The sequence below is a fragment of the Diadema antillarum genome, unplaced genomic scaffold, assembly GCF_040938485.1.
Source record: "Diadema antillarum isolate AM-2024a unplaced genomic scaffold, OU_Dant_1.0 scf00000156, whole genome shotgun sequence".
Taxonomy (NCBI): domain Eukaryota; kingdom Metazoa; phylum Echinodermata; class Echinoidea; order Diadematoida; family Diadematidae; genus Diadema; species Diadema antillarum.
Genome location: NW_027271045.1, coordinates 137,127 through 155,856, shown reverse-complemented (window position 1 = coordinate 155,856; position 18,730 = coordinate 137,127). Strand labels below are relative to the sequence as shown.

The 18,730-nt window shown below is 37.4% G+C and overlaps 1 protein-coding gene across 1 annotated transcript in view; it reads left to right on the top strand.

The window, feature by feature from the left end:
* The window catches only part of LOC139722064 (leucine-rich repeat-containing protein 43-like), a 34,626-nt gene extending 19,294 nt beyond the window's left edge, over positions 1-15,332 (top strand). The window contains exons 10-14 of the mRNA XM_071633386.1: positions 10,902-11,120; positions 11,704-11,856; positions 13,207-13,425; positions 14,515-14,593; positions 15,082-15,332. Of these exons, the coding sequence (XP_071489487.1) occupies positions 10,902-11,120; positions 11,704-11,856; positions 13,207-13,425; positions 14,515-14,593; positions 15,082-15,332 (921 nt within the window). The remainder of the gene's footprint in view (positions 1-10,901; positions 11,121-11,703; positions 11,857-13,206; positions 13,426-14,514; positions 14,594-15,081) is intronic.
* Positions 15,333-18,730: the final 3,398 nt, after the last annotated feature.

Below are 18,730 nucleotides of genomic sequence, written 5' to 3'. Positions count from 1 at the left end.
GTTTTGTACGCTCTATCGCACTATGAACTGAATCGCATTCCATTTGCGTATGCCTGCTCTCAAGATACTTCTGATCAATGACCTTGATGTGTGAAGTCCGAACAACATACATCAGAGCAGCCGAAACAAACTTGTTTCTGTTTTGCCCCCCACAGCAATCGCTGTAGAGGGTTACATGCGTTACTGTGTCTGGCAGAGCCTGGAGAAGATGAATAAGGCAGGAACCAACTTCACAAGACCCTCTGTTACCTTGAACCTCACTCCAGAGAAAACAAAGTACATCACTGTTTGCCTGGTTATAGAACGTAAGATTATATGATGATAATTTATGTTTGTAGTAGAGTACAGATGTCAAAGCAGATGGGCAACTCAGGACCTGTTGCAAATCAAAGGTAAATGAAGCACTACTTTGACATGCCTGGGCCCTGGCTTTGTCCCGCTCTTTCTCGTCTCTTGCCCTCTGCTTGTTGTGCAAGTGCTGCTGGTGCTCTTCTTGCAGATCTTCTCTTTCCTCCAGGGTGGCATTGTCATACCTTGTGCAACTTTTGCACTCATCTTTCTTCGGAACAAAGAAACCCAGGTTAAACTCGTTGTTAAACACTTATCGATAGATCTTACTTGATTGTGGGTTTGTTGATGATTCTTTGTACATATTGTACATTTTTGAGATACTCAGCTCTGTAGGAAGATACTGGCGGGAGCTGGAAGATCTGCAATAATGGGAATCAATGACCTTGAAACTCTTGATATGAGAGCGAATTTCATCTAATGCCTCTTCTGGGGTCTTGTTTTTAGGTGACTGTTTGCCCCTTTGGTCTTTTTTGGAGAAGGAAAGACCAGCTTTCTTTTCTAAGGTGTAGTACACCGTCTTAGCCTTGATGTCAAAGGTACTCAGGAAAAATTTCTGACATACTTTTTGCAGCCCATTGGTGGTAGGAAGGAAGTACTTATTGCGAGGGATTTTTCCACCTGTAACATTTGTTGGCTTTACATGCTGACAGATAAAATCTCTTTGCCTCTCGTAAGAGCCACACTCCCAATAGCTGTTAAACAGCTCCTCCCTTACATCTACTGAGATCTTAGTACTACACTTAACTTTACAAGAAGCTCCGCATGGAGGGCCTACACAGCGTGCTTGGTGCTGTTTCCCATCTCTGGCCTTGTATGGGAGCCCATGGCTCCTTCGCTCTTTGCGCATGTGTTGCTTCCACCTGGTCGGATCTGCAGTCTTTTTTCTTGCTTTCCCATTCTGTGAAATAACAAACATATGAGAAATTTATTAATGATACAATATGCATGTGTGTGTGGTGGAGGGGGGGGGGGGGAGGGGAAGTGATATAACCACCTAATTTTTTTTTTTTTATAATTACAAGCATAAATTACCATAATATTGTAATCTTACATTCTATACCCAGACAAACAGTGATGTCCTTTTTTTCTCTGGTTCAAGGTAACAGAGGGTCTTGTGAAGTTGGTTCCTGCCTTATTCATCTTCACCAGGCTCAGGAGACAGTAACATATGTAACCATCTATAGAGATTGCTTGGGGGGGGGGGGGGGGGGGGAGAACAAAACCAAGTCTGCTTTCGGTTGCCCCGTTGTATGTTGTCAGGTCTCACATGAGGTTACAGGCCATAGGTTTCTTGGATACAGAGCAACAGAGCACCAAATGCGCAAGGTGGCTGGTTATCACCCAATTTAGCTGGGCATACGTATCATGGTGTGCCCAAGTCATAACGTGAGGCCAAACAAATGAGCCATAATGAACTCTTTGATCTGAAGCCTGGGGACATCATTTAAGTTTGGAAGTCAGTATAGTTTTACCTATCAAGGAGGAATAACTGCATATGATGTGTCACGCAGGGGGGGGGGGGGGGGGGGGGGGGGAGCAAATAAGAGTGTGATCAGTTTGTCACGGACAATCTGAAAATTTTCAAAGTTTGAAGGTCTGTCATAAAGAAAGGATGATATGTGATGAATTGGTTTATGTTTTATTGTAAAGGGTTCCACTAAGTTTATTGGCAGTATCCCGAATTTGGTTACCATGGTAATCAATCTGCATGATAATCCATGAAATGTGCAAAATCACGGACAGACCAGATAGAAATCTGGTGCTTTCTATTACTCTTTTGCGATCTTTACCTTAAGAGCTTTGATTTGCCCAAAACTTTTAATTGCAGATGTTAACCAGATATCTGTAAGATCCTATGACCTACGTTTAGTCAAATGCCTGAACAGAATGAACAAACTTTACCTCAGAGAGTCTTGGAATGTCCTCACCAACACGAGTACTTGACAGGCCGCATACCGGTATTGGCTGCATTAAAAATATGTACATATGAATGAATATTATAGTAAGGATTGTTAACCAGTTGAGTGTCAATCAATCAAATGGTATACAATTGACACAAACATAAACTTAGAATTCAAAACTTCATTCAGGTACAGCAAAACTTTTAAAGCCATAATTTAACATTTTCCACATTTAAGAAATTGGAGCTGCATGGTCCTACATGCTATCAGAATGTGTAATGGGGTGTAAAATGAATCTGTGAAAAAAATTATGCTTCCTTGTTTTCATTTAGTGCTTCAAAAAAGTGAACACCTAAAATATCACCTCCATAGATTACTGTGTTGGCTTATTTGGTGGGAGATGCTTACATAATAAAAGAAAATGTGAAAGGAAAGGGTTTGGAAACTCAGTGTGAGATTCAAGACTGTTCAATTCCCTTTTTTATAGTAGGCCTAGGGGGTGCATCTCTGGTCTGATAGACTATGTAACAAAACAGTTTTATGCATATTTATATATTTTTGCATTTACATTTTGTCACAAATTTGGCCAGAGTAGAATTTTCAATGTGACTTTGTTACTGAAGCAAGACAAAATATGACCACATGACCAGAACAGTATTCTGGCACCTCAAGGCCAATATAATGTAAACATGCCAGCACTAAGCCTCATACAAAGAATCTTTAAAACAGCAAACAATGTCTACTGGCTGTTTCACGGATATTTTTCAAACTTTACTAGCCTGATGCCTTGTAAATATCACAAGGTAACAGACGTTTCAATGTTCTTGGTTAATTACGACATTGAGGTGTATATTGGAAATATTTGCAAGTGAGATCTCTCGTCTTTAAATCATAAATTACAAGTACACGGTATTTACCTCAGACTGGAGTGTCTTTTCTTGACTTGGATCTAAAGAATTCCCATCATTTTCAGTAGATGCAGGTGCCTATTATGGAAAAGAATTTATGTACATGGACATCAAATTAAAATACAGCTATTCAAATCTAATAATTTAGCAATCTGGTGGGCATTTCATCCAGTGTTTTTGTCAGTGATTTCACTTATTAATGTGCTCTTAGCCAATCAGATGCAAGGATTTCAGTAGCTTATAACAACTGTCGGTGACGAGCAAGTTTCATGATATGCTCCCCTGGTAGATGAATATTTTTTTCATTCACTAAAGATCAACGTTACAAGGCAAAGTACTTCTGACATTTGATTAAACACTCAATCACAAGGCCTGATGCAAAGACTATAGATTAGCACACCGGCCCGTATTCTCGAAGGAAAACCGTGGTTTAAACCATGGTTTATGCAAATTTCATGGTACACCGGAGCACCACTGCTATAACACGCTCTGGTGCGTACACTAAGGTCCAATCATCCCGATGATAAGCGCATGTGTTGGCAAAGGGCGCGAAGTTCACGCTTGTTGCCATGGTTTAGACCACGGTTTATGTAAATTCATTATGCGTCAATTTACATAAACCGTGGTCTAAACCATGGCAACAAGGGTGGAATTTGCGTCCTTTGCCAACACATGAGCGCTAATCATCGGGATGATTGAACCTAAATGTACGCGCCAGAGTGTGTTATAGCAGTGGCGCTCCGGTATACCATGAAATTTGCATAAATCGTGGTTTAAACCACGGTTTTCCTTCGAGAATACGGGCCACCATGTCTAATGGCTGTTTAATAGATATATTTGTTAAATATCTAGTCCAATCTCTTATGAACCTACATTTTAATGTTCCTGGTTAATGACATTGAGGTGGATATTTGCAACTTTGATCTCCTGCTTTTAAATCATAAATAACAACTATTTACCTCAGAGTGGAGAGTCTTTTCTGGACTTGGTTTTGAAGAATCCTGATCATTTGCAGTTGATGACGATGCCTATTATGGAAAGAAGGTAACTGATAAATTATATCGAAATGACAACAAAACTACTCAAAACTAATCATTTGGAAATATGGTAAATTACATTTTTTTTTTGTCATTCACTGTCTTAATCTTGTGTTGAAGATCAAAAATCATAAGGTGATTATTTCTGACATTTGATGTAAACACTCCAGCACTAGGTTTGGTACAAAGACTTAATAGTACAGCGAACATTTGGATATGGATATTTAAATTCCAAATCTACCAAAACCTATACCTTATAAATTTCACGATTGCAACTTACATTTTAATGTTTTTGGTTGATTATGGCATTGAGGTGAATCTCCTGCCTTTACAATAAATAGTAAGCATTTACCTCAGACTGTAGAGTCTTTTCTTGACTTTGTTTTGAAGAACTCTGATCATTTGCAGCTGATGAAGGTGCCTACAAGTATTATGGAAAGGAAATACATCTAGAAAAGATATCAAAATGACAACAAAGCTACTCAAAACTAATAATTCAGAAATCTGGTGAATAACCTTTTTTTTTTGTTTCATTCAGTGTTGCAAACTTGTGTTAAAGATCAACGACATAAGGTAGATTACTTTTGACATTCGATGTAAACACACCAGCAGTAGGCCTGATACAAAGGCTTTATAGTATAGTACAGTGAACAATGTCTAACAGCTGTTCTATGGATATTTCTCAAAACCTACTATTACCTAAACCTTGTAAATTTCACAAATGCAACCTAAATTTTATTATTTTTGGTTAATCATGGCATTGAGGTGGATTTCTGCCTTTATAACAAATAACAAGTATTTACCCTAGACTGGAGAGTCTTTTCTTGACTTGGTTTTGAAGAATTCTGATCATTTGCAGTTGATGACGGTGCCTGTTCAGGGAAGAATGCATGTGAAAAAGATCTAAAATTGACAATACAGCTAATCAAATATAATAATTCAAAAATCTTGTGAATCACTTTTTTTCTTCATTTGCTGTTGTAAGTGTTACAGATACATTATACGGCAGATTACTTCTGACATTCGATGGGGTATCTAAAGGGGATATTAAAATGTAACATTCAATGTAAACACTCAACCATTAGGCCTGATAAATAGTTTAATAGTATATCAAAGAATATCCAATGGTTGTTTTATGAGTATTTTTTTTTTTGTTGTTGTTGAAATATTCTAGTCCATTGCTTTGCAAATCTTACAAATGCAACTCACACTTAAACGTTCTTGGTTAATTGTGACTGCCATTTAATACATCATGAATTACAAGCATTTACCTCAGACTGGAGTGTATTTTCTTTACTTGATTCTGAAGAATTCCCATCATTTCTGGTTGATGGAGGTACCTATGCATGTGAGGTAGAAAGAAAAAACATAATTTAGAAAAGATATAAAAATGACAATAGAGCTTAATAAATCTAATGATTAAGAATTCTGGTCAATTCCTTTTTTTCCATTCACAGTTTTAAGTGTAAAAAATTAGTATTCTAAGGCAGATTACTTCTGACATTTGATGGGCTAAGTAAGAGAGCAATAAAATGTTACTGGAAATTGCAGATGTTTCCTAACACAACATAATTTCATAATGAGAAATCAAGTACACAAACACAACTGGATCTAAAAACAAATTCCATTATTTAACTTTATGTAGTAACATGTTTTAAATCATAATTATTGAATTTTAATAGTAGTAGCCCATTTCAAGTGACTGCAAATATACACAAGAAATTCTTCAGATAACTGCTGATCTTAGAACAATGCTTTAAAAAGAATTTTCAGCCACCAGTATTTTACAGATCAAGAAGCAGCAAAAAAAAAAGGGATTTTCTTTTGTTTTTCTTTACTCTGAATTTAATGTGACATCATGACAAAATTCTAATTAACCTTTATTTCTTATAAGTGATTTAGTGATATCCTTATTACCAGCTTACATCATTTGTATGACAGTTCTCTATCAGTATTTCTTTCACAATACTGCAAAGTTCCAATAAAGTCATGATAATGATGGAATCCTGTACCTTTAAATCACGAATTACACAAATCATGAATTACACACAAACCCAGAATGAAGTGTTTGAGTGGCCATTTATTAGCTAATTGCATCTGCTGTAGACTACCAAGAAGTTGTAGGCCTACATGTAGTTGGTAGAAGTGCTAATTATGGAAATACATGAATAAAACAAATCAAAACAGTGATGAGGCAATGGATCAATCCCTCCCAATGCCATTCTTCCAATTTTTGAAGAGTTATCATAACAACTGTATACAAGATATTACATTTTGATGCCTAAGTTTTGTGAGTATGCCAATTTTGTCAGCCAATTGTGATAAGATATGTGTACTTCAGTTACCATAACTTGCTCACCACTGTACTCACGGTTTTTAAAAAAATATATTAATTTTATGTTTGAATTACTTGTGCAGAAAATCTGGCAAGCGGAATGTTATCATCTTCTTCCTCTGAACTCTCTGAATCCACCATCATACTTTCCTCTTCTTCTCCTTCATCCTTTTCCTCTGGAACATGGAGGACTGTGCCTTCCCATATTTCAGTTTTTTTTTTACTAGTCTTCCACTCCATGATAATTGTGGATCCTGGGTGCGGCGGTCCATCGGGGCAAATGATGTCCTTCACTGCAACTGTATTTTCTTTGCCATCTCTTTTCCACTGCACAAGGATGAGATCTTCTGGGTCCATTGATCTATCATTAACAAAATAAAAACGAAAGGAATCTTTACTCTTAATCAATATGAATCTTTCTCTAGTTTTCCATCTTTCTTTGAATACTTAATTAATCAATTTATAGATCTAAAGAGTTTTATGAAATATTTTATCATTTATATGGACATAAAATTATTGCATATATATGTATAAAATAGTTCATAAAACTCTTTAGATCTAATGTAGTATTAAAAAATAGCTGGGACCTTAGAGAAAGACTGTGATCCTATATAGAGCAACATTGGCATATGAGGCAATTAATAATTATTATTCATCATTAACTACTTAAGACTTCTAAGTAAAGGTCAATTTAATTCACCAGAAGTTAATGGTACTATGTCTGGTCTATCAGCCAAAGCCTATTTTGAAAGTGTTTTATATTTGTGGAGCCCAAGAACTTGAAGCTCAATTTACCATACCAGACAATGACATTCATCTGTAAACTTTGATATAGACTTAGAAATTTCAATTTAAAAATTAAATTTGAGTCAAAAGCGTTGATAATTTTTTTTTTTCATTTGAAATGCTGGAAGTTGACGACAAGGGCTGAAGAGCACATTTGAATTTTAATCCGATCAAATACAAGTGTAGTCTGAACGAATTGTAAGATCTTGAATTTGAAAATATGGCCATGGGCCATCTTCGATCGATTCATTGCATTTAATCCTACTTATTAAGCCTGAGAAATGTTTCCACGTTTTCAATTTCTATTTTCATTTCAGTCAGAGCAGTCAACTAGAAATTTTAATCTAATTAAATGAAGGCGTAAATCGGCATTTAAAGATTATTAGATAAACTGTAACAGTACTAGACTGGACAGTCACTAAATCATTATAAAGATCTGGAGCATTTTTTTTACTTTAATTTATTTTTGTTTCTTTGTATTTCTTATCCATCGAGTATTATTGTGGACCTAAAATTGATCGAGATCTTACGATTATCCAACTTAATTAGATCTAAGCCTAAGTGCGTTTAATACGCCTGCAGAGTTTGGGTAAGCGCGGTTGAAATATTTTTATTTCTAGAGTAAACCGATTTCAAACCTAAAGTTAGACCTTGGCATGTTGTTTGTTTGACGTTGATCAAGACTTCAGAGAATGAAGGACTCACTTTAGTTTAGACATCTATCAGATAGATCGACGGCAAGCAACTGCAACTCCTAATCCAAACTAGTCCAGACAGTACGCGCACTTACGTCCAGTACTTACGCGAGTAATGTCAGATCCAAGAGTAATGCCTAAGACTAAGTCACAGATCCACTCCGGGCCCGTACGGCGAGTAGAAATGCCAAACGGACATTTTGATCAGTGGCCGACCAGTCCAATGTTTTGTTCGGCTACGGAGATATATTCGCCGTTATTTGTTGACAGGTGACTGATTACCACAAGAAGTCGAAATCCAAGTGATTCACAAATTCGTACAGGGCCCGGCGGATATAACTAAGACTTAGGCTTACGACTAGAAGTGAGTCTTAAGAATAAGACTCAATATTTATGTCAACAATTTAATAATATTAAAGTTAGGCTAATCAAAATCAGACTTCGATTTCGTCACACCTACTACATATGTGTTCAGTTATAACAAGCTATATACTGACCACATACATGCAACCCATAGAAAAACTGTAGGACCAAACTTGCATCTTGACAGCTGAAAGGTGCATCTAAAATAATTTCTCATTTTATTAAACTATTTTTGTAATCAAAACTAATATTTGAATGATACAAGTACTAAATCTCTGTTTGGTAACAGTTTTGTGACCTTGTACTCAAAAATGTAAAATTAAAAAATAAAAATGTTTACATTTTAAAAAAAAAATTGTGACAAAAATCTCTCCGTGTCATACACTTTGTACATGTACAGTGTTTCACAGCATTGATATTGCACTGTGGGTGTGTGTGGATTTCGTATTCTATTGACTTTTGTATTTCTATCGACTATTGGAATGCTTTTCTTTATCAAATCGTGAATCTTGAGGACAGGCATATTCCTAGTACTATAAGTCTAGAATCTAGCAGAAGTAGCAGCTGTGATTGCGCGTTCAGAATTAGAAGTTAACCTGTTCAATTTCCATCACCCTTTATAAAACTTAAAAGTTTATTATTTACACAACACGTTGCACTGCACTACACAAAATATTGCGTTTGGGACTAAGCGTAGTTCGCAGTGATCGAAATACCGTAAATTATGTTTTGTAGAGAAAACTTGCGATCAAAGTGGCATTATTTATTACTTATTACAGAGACTCGTGCAAATTTGGGAAAGAGATATCTAGACCGACTGACACAAATTGTTTAATTCCTTCTTGAGTAACTTTTATCGGTAAACTTACCAGTTCCTTCTCAACACAGCAGACTAAAACTGTTGCCAACACTCGCATTTATGCCGTTTTGCAGGGAAACGTCTGCGATTATCGTTGACCGGGAAAACGGCGCGTATGCATTCATTCCCTTTTACCGGGAAGACTTTTCGGCTTTGGGAGCTCGTTTCCTTCTACAATTCATTGATTACGTCATAATGACGTTCATTTTGAGATTTTGAGTAACATCTTATAAAACTTCTTTACATTCCCTATCATTTTCTGTTAAAATTAAAAAATTGAATATTTTGATGAAATTCGGTGCTCGTTCCCTTCTTCCGGGCAAGCGACGATTTAGTCTGTACATACAGTCAACCTACCTCGCCTAAGTCAAATCTATGAAGAAATAGCATTGACTTTTAGGAAATTTGACTTATGAGGGACTAAAATCAGTTGATTACAAAGAGAAGGGGACTTGAAAAGACCTTTGACCTAAGCGAATATTTGATTTATGCGAAGTTGACTTAAGCAAGGTAGACTGTACAGCACTATTTCCCAAAGTTTTCTCAAAGATATTCACATTTTCTGATATTTGGGCTGTTACAGCAGAGTGCAAAATTTGTGAACATTTTTGAAAATTTTCACACCGAAAACTAATTCAGTTCTATGGTAGAATGATTCATGAACTGATTCCTCTGTTTACTTGCTTGCCTGTTCATAAGTCTGCTGCTAAAATTAACCCTGGTTTCTTCTAAGGTCTCCTATTAAACCTGGCACTGGGAAAACCAGCACCTTAGTCTAGAGACTTGGAAATCTGTTGGCACCATGTAAGGGTTAAATTCATGGGAATTTGATTTGATATTCTGTTGGGATGCATTAAATCTTGCCACCAAAATTCAAAAGAGATTATAAGAATTGTGTCCAGTGTGATTTTTTTTTTCAATATTTGCAGTTGAAATTTGCACACTTTGTGTAGCAGCTTCCAATGAATTGCTACACTTTTTTTTTCTTGAGGGGGGGGGGATGTTTTGATTTTTGGTTTGTCTGTGTTAATGGTTCCTTGGTAATGTTCTTCTCTCTTACTTCTCATTTCTGCATTTTTTCAGTCCCCAAAGGCGGAAGATCTCACACAAACACTTCCTGAGATAACAGAAGAAAGTCGTCAGGCAGAAACAAATGGTCACATGGGAGATGTGGAGATGAATGGTAATTTGGCTTATATTACATTTGGCACCGGTTTGCCCTTTTTCCATCTCTATATCTTCACCACTAAACAATGGCAAATGCCAAGTGTGAAATATTGAGCCATTTTCCTGGCGTAATATAATCGTTGAGATTTGATGTACTTTACCCTTTCATCACAGAATGTTTTAAATGGTAATAGTGATCAAAATATCTCTCCAGATATCCTTGATGCTGCAACTTCAAAGCTACATTTGCCCATTTCTCTGAATTATTGGGTTATAGGTGGCTTTTGATTTGTGTTTGTTCTTTTTTAATTTTTTTTGTTACTTCAAGATAGGTTTGCCAAGCCTCCAGTATGGCTTTGCAGTATCACCTTGGATGTATTGCCTTGACTCATAATGTTTTGCTCCTTTTTCATTGCCTTCTGTGATTGCTTTTTAAGGACTTGATGATACTGGTGCTGACCAGCCAGGGTCTGTGGTGGAGGGGGAGGGGAAGAAGGAGGATGAGGAGAAAGAAGAGAAGGCGGGGGAGACTGGTGAGGGAGAGAAATCGACCCCTTCTCAGCAGGACCTCAAGCTGGTACCCTTCAGGACGGAGGGGCTGCCGTGGAGCGAAGAAGGGATGGAGCTGGTGTACGAGAGGGAGATCCTGATTGACGACCTGCCTGCCCTCAAGGAACTCCTCAAGAGAGGTCTGGACATTGAAATCAAGGAGGATAAGGTAACAGAAATAGAGTGGAGTAGATTATGACATGGATGTATCACAACATTATGGTAGATATCATATTTTGATATTCTGAGGACCTCTTGTATAGAACGTTTTTGTTTTTAGCACTTAATTAACATGAAAATTGGAAACATGTTCACAAAATGTGTGCATATCTTTTGAAGGTCTGCCATATTGTCTTTGACACATTCATTTTCTCAGTAGTAGTTGTACAGCACAAGTGGTTGCTATAGACACATCTATTGCCATTGAAGCAGGTTTGACGGTATCCATATTGGCCATTCAATATGTGATAATTCAGTCAACCTTGCTTAAGTCGACCTCGCATAAGTCAACCTCGCATAAGTCAAATGATCACTTAAGTCAAATAATTGCCTATTAAAGTTGAAGGTCTTTGCAACTCCTGTTCTCTTTATAATCTATTGATTTTAATCCCTCATAAGTAAAATTTCTTTAAGTTTAAGATATTTCTCAGTCCAAGTCGTTTCAACTTAGGCAAGGTTGACTGTATTTCCTTCCGTGGAGACCAGGCAACCATCACACCAATGCTATTATATATGTTGTATGTATCAACCAGGTGCTCTCGTATCCGGCCGAGGAAGACGGGCGGGACAGTGCGGCCAGTGTGAAGAAGGGGGGCAAGGAGAAGGACGGAGGGAAGGGAGAGAAGAGGGGTGCTAGTGGAGCCAGCAGGACCAAGGACAAGCAGGAGAAACCCAAGGATGCCAAGGTAACTGATTATGATGATGATAGTGATGCATGGTAGCCAGATGGTATAAACATGTGACTACCAGTGGAAGAAGATATTTTTACAGAGCTGACTTACATGTACTTAACCCCTAATGTGTGCTTTGTTTGCTGATTCACACCAATGCTGGAGAGCTCTCTTTGCCAGTTGGCATAAATGTCAATGAAAAGAGATTACCTAATCCCCCTAATCCCTATTGTTTCACCATGGCCTTCCTGTTGAACTAAGGCACATTGCTACGTACACCTGAGTGTGGGCTTGCTACATTATATAACCTGTACAACTAGGTCAAGTTTAGATAGAAGACTAGAATACTGATGAAGAAGCTTGGCAAATTAAGCCACCTGGGCACTTAAAGGGTTAAAAGCTGTACCATAGCATTGCTACCCTGGTCACTGGATTCAAATCCCCACCTCGAGTACTGTATCCTGTGGTACATTTAAACCAGGTTATTACCTAATTGTACAAAAATGTCAAATTCAAATTGTAGTAATGTTCAGCTACCCATGGTTACACTTTTGTATGCTTATGACTTGTAGAGCAGAGTGTTATGGCAGTTAATGTCTTGCTCATGGATGCAAAATGCAGTGTTTAAGTGTCACAAAGACCACCTATATTTCATTTAGTGGAAAAAGGCAAAACTTTTTGACACTGTTTAGTCCCAGATTACCATCATTTTGCCCTTGTCATCATCACATGTGTAGCAAGTGATTTACTTGTTACTTGTTGCAGTAATCCCATTCGCAGCTCCAAGGAAGCTATACCGGGATGCCTAATTATGGGCAATATGATATTCCGCAAATGGTTGGATTATATTTCCTTTTCAAAGTAGAATATTGATACAAAGGATGCCCACTGTGTTTCAAATATTCATGTTTGCATTATTTTCAAAGTTTTTGGTACTCTTGATTGATCTGAATTTAAATCCATGTAAAATTTCTGAGCATTTATACCGTATATCAAACAATAACCTTTGTGTGAACTATGATAAGCCAACAGGCCTTGCTTAAGTTGATCTCACATAAGTTTAGATAATTGCTGAAGTCAAAGGTCTTTTCAAGTCCTAACCTCTTTATATTCTATTGATTTTAATCCCTCATAAGTCAAATTGTCAAAAGTCATAAGTCAAAGCTATTTCTTCAGTCTAAATAGATTGACTTTGGCGAGACTGACTGTATTTTCAAACACTGTAATTGTGGCAGTGGCTATTTTGCAACTACTGTGTATCCCTGAAAACACAATTAGAATACGCTCTCCTTTGAGTAAAGGCACTCAGAGCCCTTGATTTACAAAACCAGTATATTGTGAGACATTACTTTCATTTCGTCGCAGGGTGGGAAGGATGACGGAAAGAAGAAGAAGAAGAAGGAGCCGGAGATAGAGCTCCATCACCTCCCACCAGAGGTCACTGTATTGGGGGCCTACCATCTGGATCTGGCAGAGTTTGTCAATGGGGAGACCAGGGCGGAGGAAGTGTGCATATGTGAGGGCGCGGCACTGGGTGGGGACCAGGAGGAGGAGCATGAGGAGGAGACGGGTGATGGAAGGAAGGTATGATCGATGTCGTCTTCTTTCACAGCAATCATTCAGGCCATTCTAATCTGAGTTGCTTCATTTTTGTGACTGCTTTGGTATATCCATGCCAGAAAATGGTTCAACATTTAAATTTTCTTTTCTTTCATTTCAGGGGCTCAGACTTTAATATAGAATGTACATGAATTCTCTCTGTGTCTTCAGTAAATCTTATGGTTTAAAAGCATGATGAAGCTATGAATCCATAGACTGAGGGCAGTGTTTCTGTCCTGCTTCGCACACGACAATTTCCTTGTACTCTAAATTTCTGATTTTAGAGCGTCTCAAGTCCAATGAATTGTATAATGCCACTATGATCAGGTTTCCCCCCTAATTTTGGTGTGATGTTTGGGCTTCATCAAATGCTGTCCTGTATATTAGCTTTTGATATTCAAAGTTTAGAGCTTTCAGCAAGGGGGCATTTTATCAGGCGCTTTGTCAAATATTTTTTCTGCAAATTTGCTCTTTCCATCGGCCAGTCAGATGCAAGGATTTTAGTAGCTTAGAACAGTTTGTCAGAAAAAATGTCTGACAAAATGCTCGATAAAATGCCCCCTACGTGCATGCACATCACAAGGAAACAAGTTTTGGTTTCATGCTCAGCAGGAAAGGAGATACACTGTATTTCTTAGCAGAGTGTCCAGTTTGTGATATTCCCCCAATTGATCTTTCTATGCAATGTACTGTTGTTCCAGATTTATGTATTAGCTGTTGAAAAAACATGCAGATTAATTTTGGATGTCCCCTTCCCTGCTGGTAAGATTTTATACTTTTAGCATTTCACCAAAGCATCATCAAAGTCAGTGCATAATGGAATTACAGAGTTTCTTAAAAACTTCAAAGGATGGAAAGTTTGAGATAGTCATTAGTCTGTATCATTTTAGTGCAGATTTTTATCCTTCCAGAAGAATATGTTCAGAAGAATTGCCATGTATACCCTTTATCTGACTAAGACTTTTGACAATCTGTGCAGTGCTGTGGGGGTTTTCTGTGTCAATCAGCACTCTAGGCACACAGAGAGTTAAAGTAATGGTAGAAATATTGATTGTCACATCTTGATTCTTGCAGGACAAGAAGAAGAAATCTGATGGGAATGACTCGGCCAAGGGCAAGAAAGGGAAAGATGCAAAACAGGACAAGGATAAAGGTAGGAGAAAATTGCTCCGTTTTGCACTAAAAGTGTCATACCAGTAGTGAGGTAGATTTGAGCCTAAGAGTTGAAACTTGAATGTACAAGGTTCTTGGATGACATAGTAGTGAAAGTTTGGTCTAATAAAGAATATGCCTTGTGTGGTGTAGAGCTAGTAGATGTATTCTCAGTGCAATTTTTCAAGCTATGAAGGAGATTCTCATTTCTGTCATCAGAGTGTATTGCAATCAGTGTGTTTATATCCATTTTTATGATAGTTCAAGTATTGGAATGAAATGTTGTTCCCATCGTTATTCTCTTCGGCTAAGAACAGAAATTTAGATTGAAAATGCATTATGAATATCATCTGTGATGGCTACCAATGCACAGCCCAAGTTGATATACACATTGATGTCATGACATACACATAGATATAGCTATGTATGGCATAAAGTGTTTCCAGATTACTTGAGATGGTGTCGAAATCTTCAATGTCATGAAAACAGGAAAGAAGCAAGGCAAGGCAGACGCTTCCAAGGAGGTGAAGAAAGATGGTGGGAAGGGCGGGGCCAAGCGGCCTGTCTCCGGGGTGACACTGAACACGGATGAGGAGGAAGAGAAGCCGGCGCCCCCGTTGACGGTGTCGGTAGAGTTTCAGCTCATCCAGTGGAAGACTGCTCAGGACTCGATCCCCAAGCTCAGTCCCCCTGTCCCAGAGGGCCAGCCCGAGGAGGGAGGGGCAGAGAACACTACCTGAGAAACATGGGTCATCTGGTGTAAAACTTGACCGCATGGACTCACAAGAATTTTACTCAAAGATGTGCATGCTGTTACAGGCTTCTCGAGAGAGAAAATGAACAATCTACGGCAGGAGCTTCTTTCACCTCGAACTGCCTTTTGAGCAAACATTTCACGTTTCTATGTGAGATAAAGATCGTCTTAGAATGTGAGACATTTTGTGAGAATCAGAGGACAACAGGCACATATTTTGTGCCCTTTAAGACAAATTAAATGTCCCACTAACCTTTTACCGCCAGCAGATTACCAATGGATTTCCACATCTACATCGGCCATCTTTGTCCTGTGAGGAATAGTTAAGAAGACCTACATGTCCTAAATTTCTGCCGAGTGATTTCACAGTAATGGTCGCTTTTACTGAGAAATTATTTGTCTGCTCCCGTAATTTCTGAAATACATTCCTTATTCCACATACTTGGAACTCCTTACATTTGTAAGATATCAAGAAAATCTGTGATTATGACTTTTGAATCACACTCCTTGTCTGGCAAGACTTGGCACTCCTTGTCCTGCAAGACTTGACACTGTGTTTTTGTGGGGAATAGAGAAATTTCTCAGCTATGATGACATGTTAGATGTGTTACCAGCTAGAGTAAATCAGAGTTGCCTTTATTGTGTTGAGTATATTAAGCCTTTGTGTGCTCTGAGTGCTGATTGACACAAAAAAGCCTCATAGAGTTATCACACCATCCAAAGTCCCTGGCACAGAAAGGGTTCATAATGACATTGAAGACAATGAGATTATACACTAGACATAAGTACTTGAAAATGTTGTGAGCACCTTGTTATGATTCTGTGAAAGGCAAAAAATATGTTTTTCATGAAACTAATCAGCCATAAGTACTTTTTGAGACGAGAGTCACACTCCAGTGACAGCAGCATGCTGGTAGCACTTCAAAATGAAGTGTGTCTCTTTCCCTTGCCTAATTCTGCCTTCTGTCAGTAGTCAACGACGTGCAACTTGTCGCAGGGAACCCATTGTAAGGGCTCCCATCATAGTGAAGTCCTTGGGACTAGAAGTTTTCTTTCATTATGTCGAAATGTTGTTGTGGCCAAACATATAAAGTATGTATGAAGATATATAGATAATGAATTTTAGACCCAAATCTTTTATACTTCATTGTAACAAAATGTTGTTACAACCGTGTGTTTGTTATAACGGTAAAGACAAATTCACTCAAGACCAAAATTTTAGAAGTCATTATAGATCAAGAGTTTGATGTTTGTTTTTCTAACTTGCAAAGCATAAGAAAATATACTCAATATCTTTCTGGAATCTATTTCAGTGTGAGACACATTGAGTTCCTTGGTCCCATTTGCTTCAAGCCATGGCTTAGCCCATGGTAATCATAAAACCTTCATTATGCAAACTTTGTATATGTGTATATATATTTACATATCAGATTATGTAATTACATGTCTGTAAATACATTTGTAAAACCCAGAGCAATATCGTGAAATGCAGTTGCACAAACCAAGAGTTTGGTGAAGCTTTGTCTTGATTTCATTTGCAAGTTCCCATATTTGTTTGTTTGTTCGTTTGTTTGTTGTGTGTTTAATTCTCTCTGTGTCATCATGCACTAAATGCTCAGCAAATTAGTTTTACCTAGAAGTTTACTCATTTCATGTTAATTTCTGCATGGCTACAAAGGAAATATCCAAATAGTGGCCATTATCAAACTTGTGATTACCACTGCCATACAAATTACAACTCAGGACACTTGTTATAAATACTGATCAATGTGAAAAACATAGAAGATTTTTTGGTAGTGAAACCAGCCACAAACCCATACCATTCCCCATGCATAAATTGATAACTAAAAGCACAAAAACAGCAACAACAAAGTAACAAGCCATACATTATGAAATCACTTTTGTTTTGTTTATTTATAAACTTACGTTGATTGGCATATATACATACAATTCACATTTACATATTCACACAGCTGCCATAATTTAGAAAGCAAATGATCTGAGAGAGAAAGCTGTACATATGTACATATTTCACATACTATGTATACAACTATCAAATCCTTATCACATATTTGCAAAAATATAGCACTGATTCAAGTCACAAAGCTTGAACTTCAATCATTATTTTTAAATAAAAGATAATAAATCACAGTAACATTTTTAATAACTCACTTCACACATGACCAGATACGGTACATGCCATATATTTTGTGAGTACAATATTTTGCAATTTGGGACCAGTAAAGCAATTTCATGAGTAGTTGAATTCACAACCAATAATCATTGATGGAATAGGAAGAAGTATTGTTACTTTTTGAGCCAGAAATCAGCAATTCCCCACCATGGGGGTGATATACAGTATTGTGCACTTTAGTTATGGGAGGCAATATTATTGTAAGATTTGTTCATTTCACAAGTATTGGTTAACTCAGAAGATATAGCAAAAATACAAGACACTGCCAAAATATACCGTACATAAACAGTTGCATATGGTCAACGGTAACACCAATGTAAAAACTTAACTGTGCCATGAGATGATCACTATAGCTTCAGGTAAAATAGTTACAAGTGTTATCCTGCTACCACACATATTTGCATTATGTCCGCTATCAAACTTTCAATGACAGTCCCCCTGTAAAGTGTCATGTACTGTAAAAGTGGATATTTTCGCGCGACTAATTTTTCGCGCTCGGCCGGATAAGAAGAGTTTCACGTGTTTTTAATTCCGCGGTATCAACAACATCAACTACAGGAACATATGGCAAGCAAAAATATTTGCGTGCTTTTAATTTCGCGCTAGTTTCTGATTGCGCGAAATGCGCGAAAATTTCAACACCGCAAAAATTTCCTTTTTTACAGTAATAAAGCAAAGGGCCTATCTTGCAAGTACATTGATCAGGCTTGTGCTGTGTATCAACGGGCAATATTCACCAGAATATCAAAACTTAATCAATACTAAAAAGATATGGGTTATTCTAGAAATATGTGTTTGTCAAACAGAACAAAAGTAATTAATTTGCGCTAAAAGTAATGGATATATTACCTTGTTGGAAAAAGTTGCTAATCCTAATTGAAGCACATTATTGTTCATTAAAACAGCACATACCAGTCTGCTCTTTCAGAAAATATTTTTTGTTCCATTTTCTGTTTACTTCTCAATTGCTAATGCACCCTTTTCAGTCATGTGGGCCTTGGTTTTTGGTTTGTGAAGGCTTATTGAAGAGGCTTCACTGTCAGTATGAAAGGCAGTACATCATATTGCAATTTGATTTGGCCTAAGCTATTAAAGACAGGAAGCAATGTGACAAATTCACTGATGACAATGACTGATAAGGAATATGACTTCCTGCAAGCCGATACTGTGAGCAGTAGCAAGAACTAGAT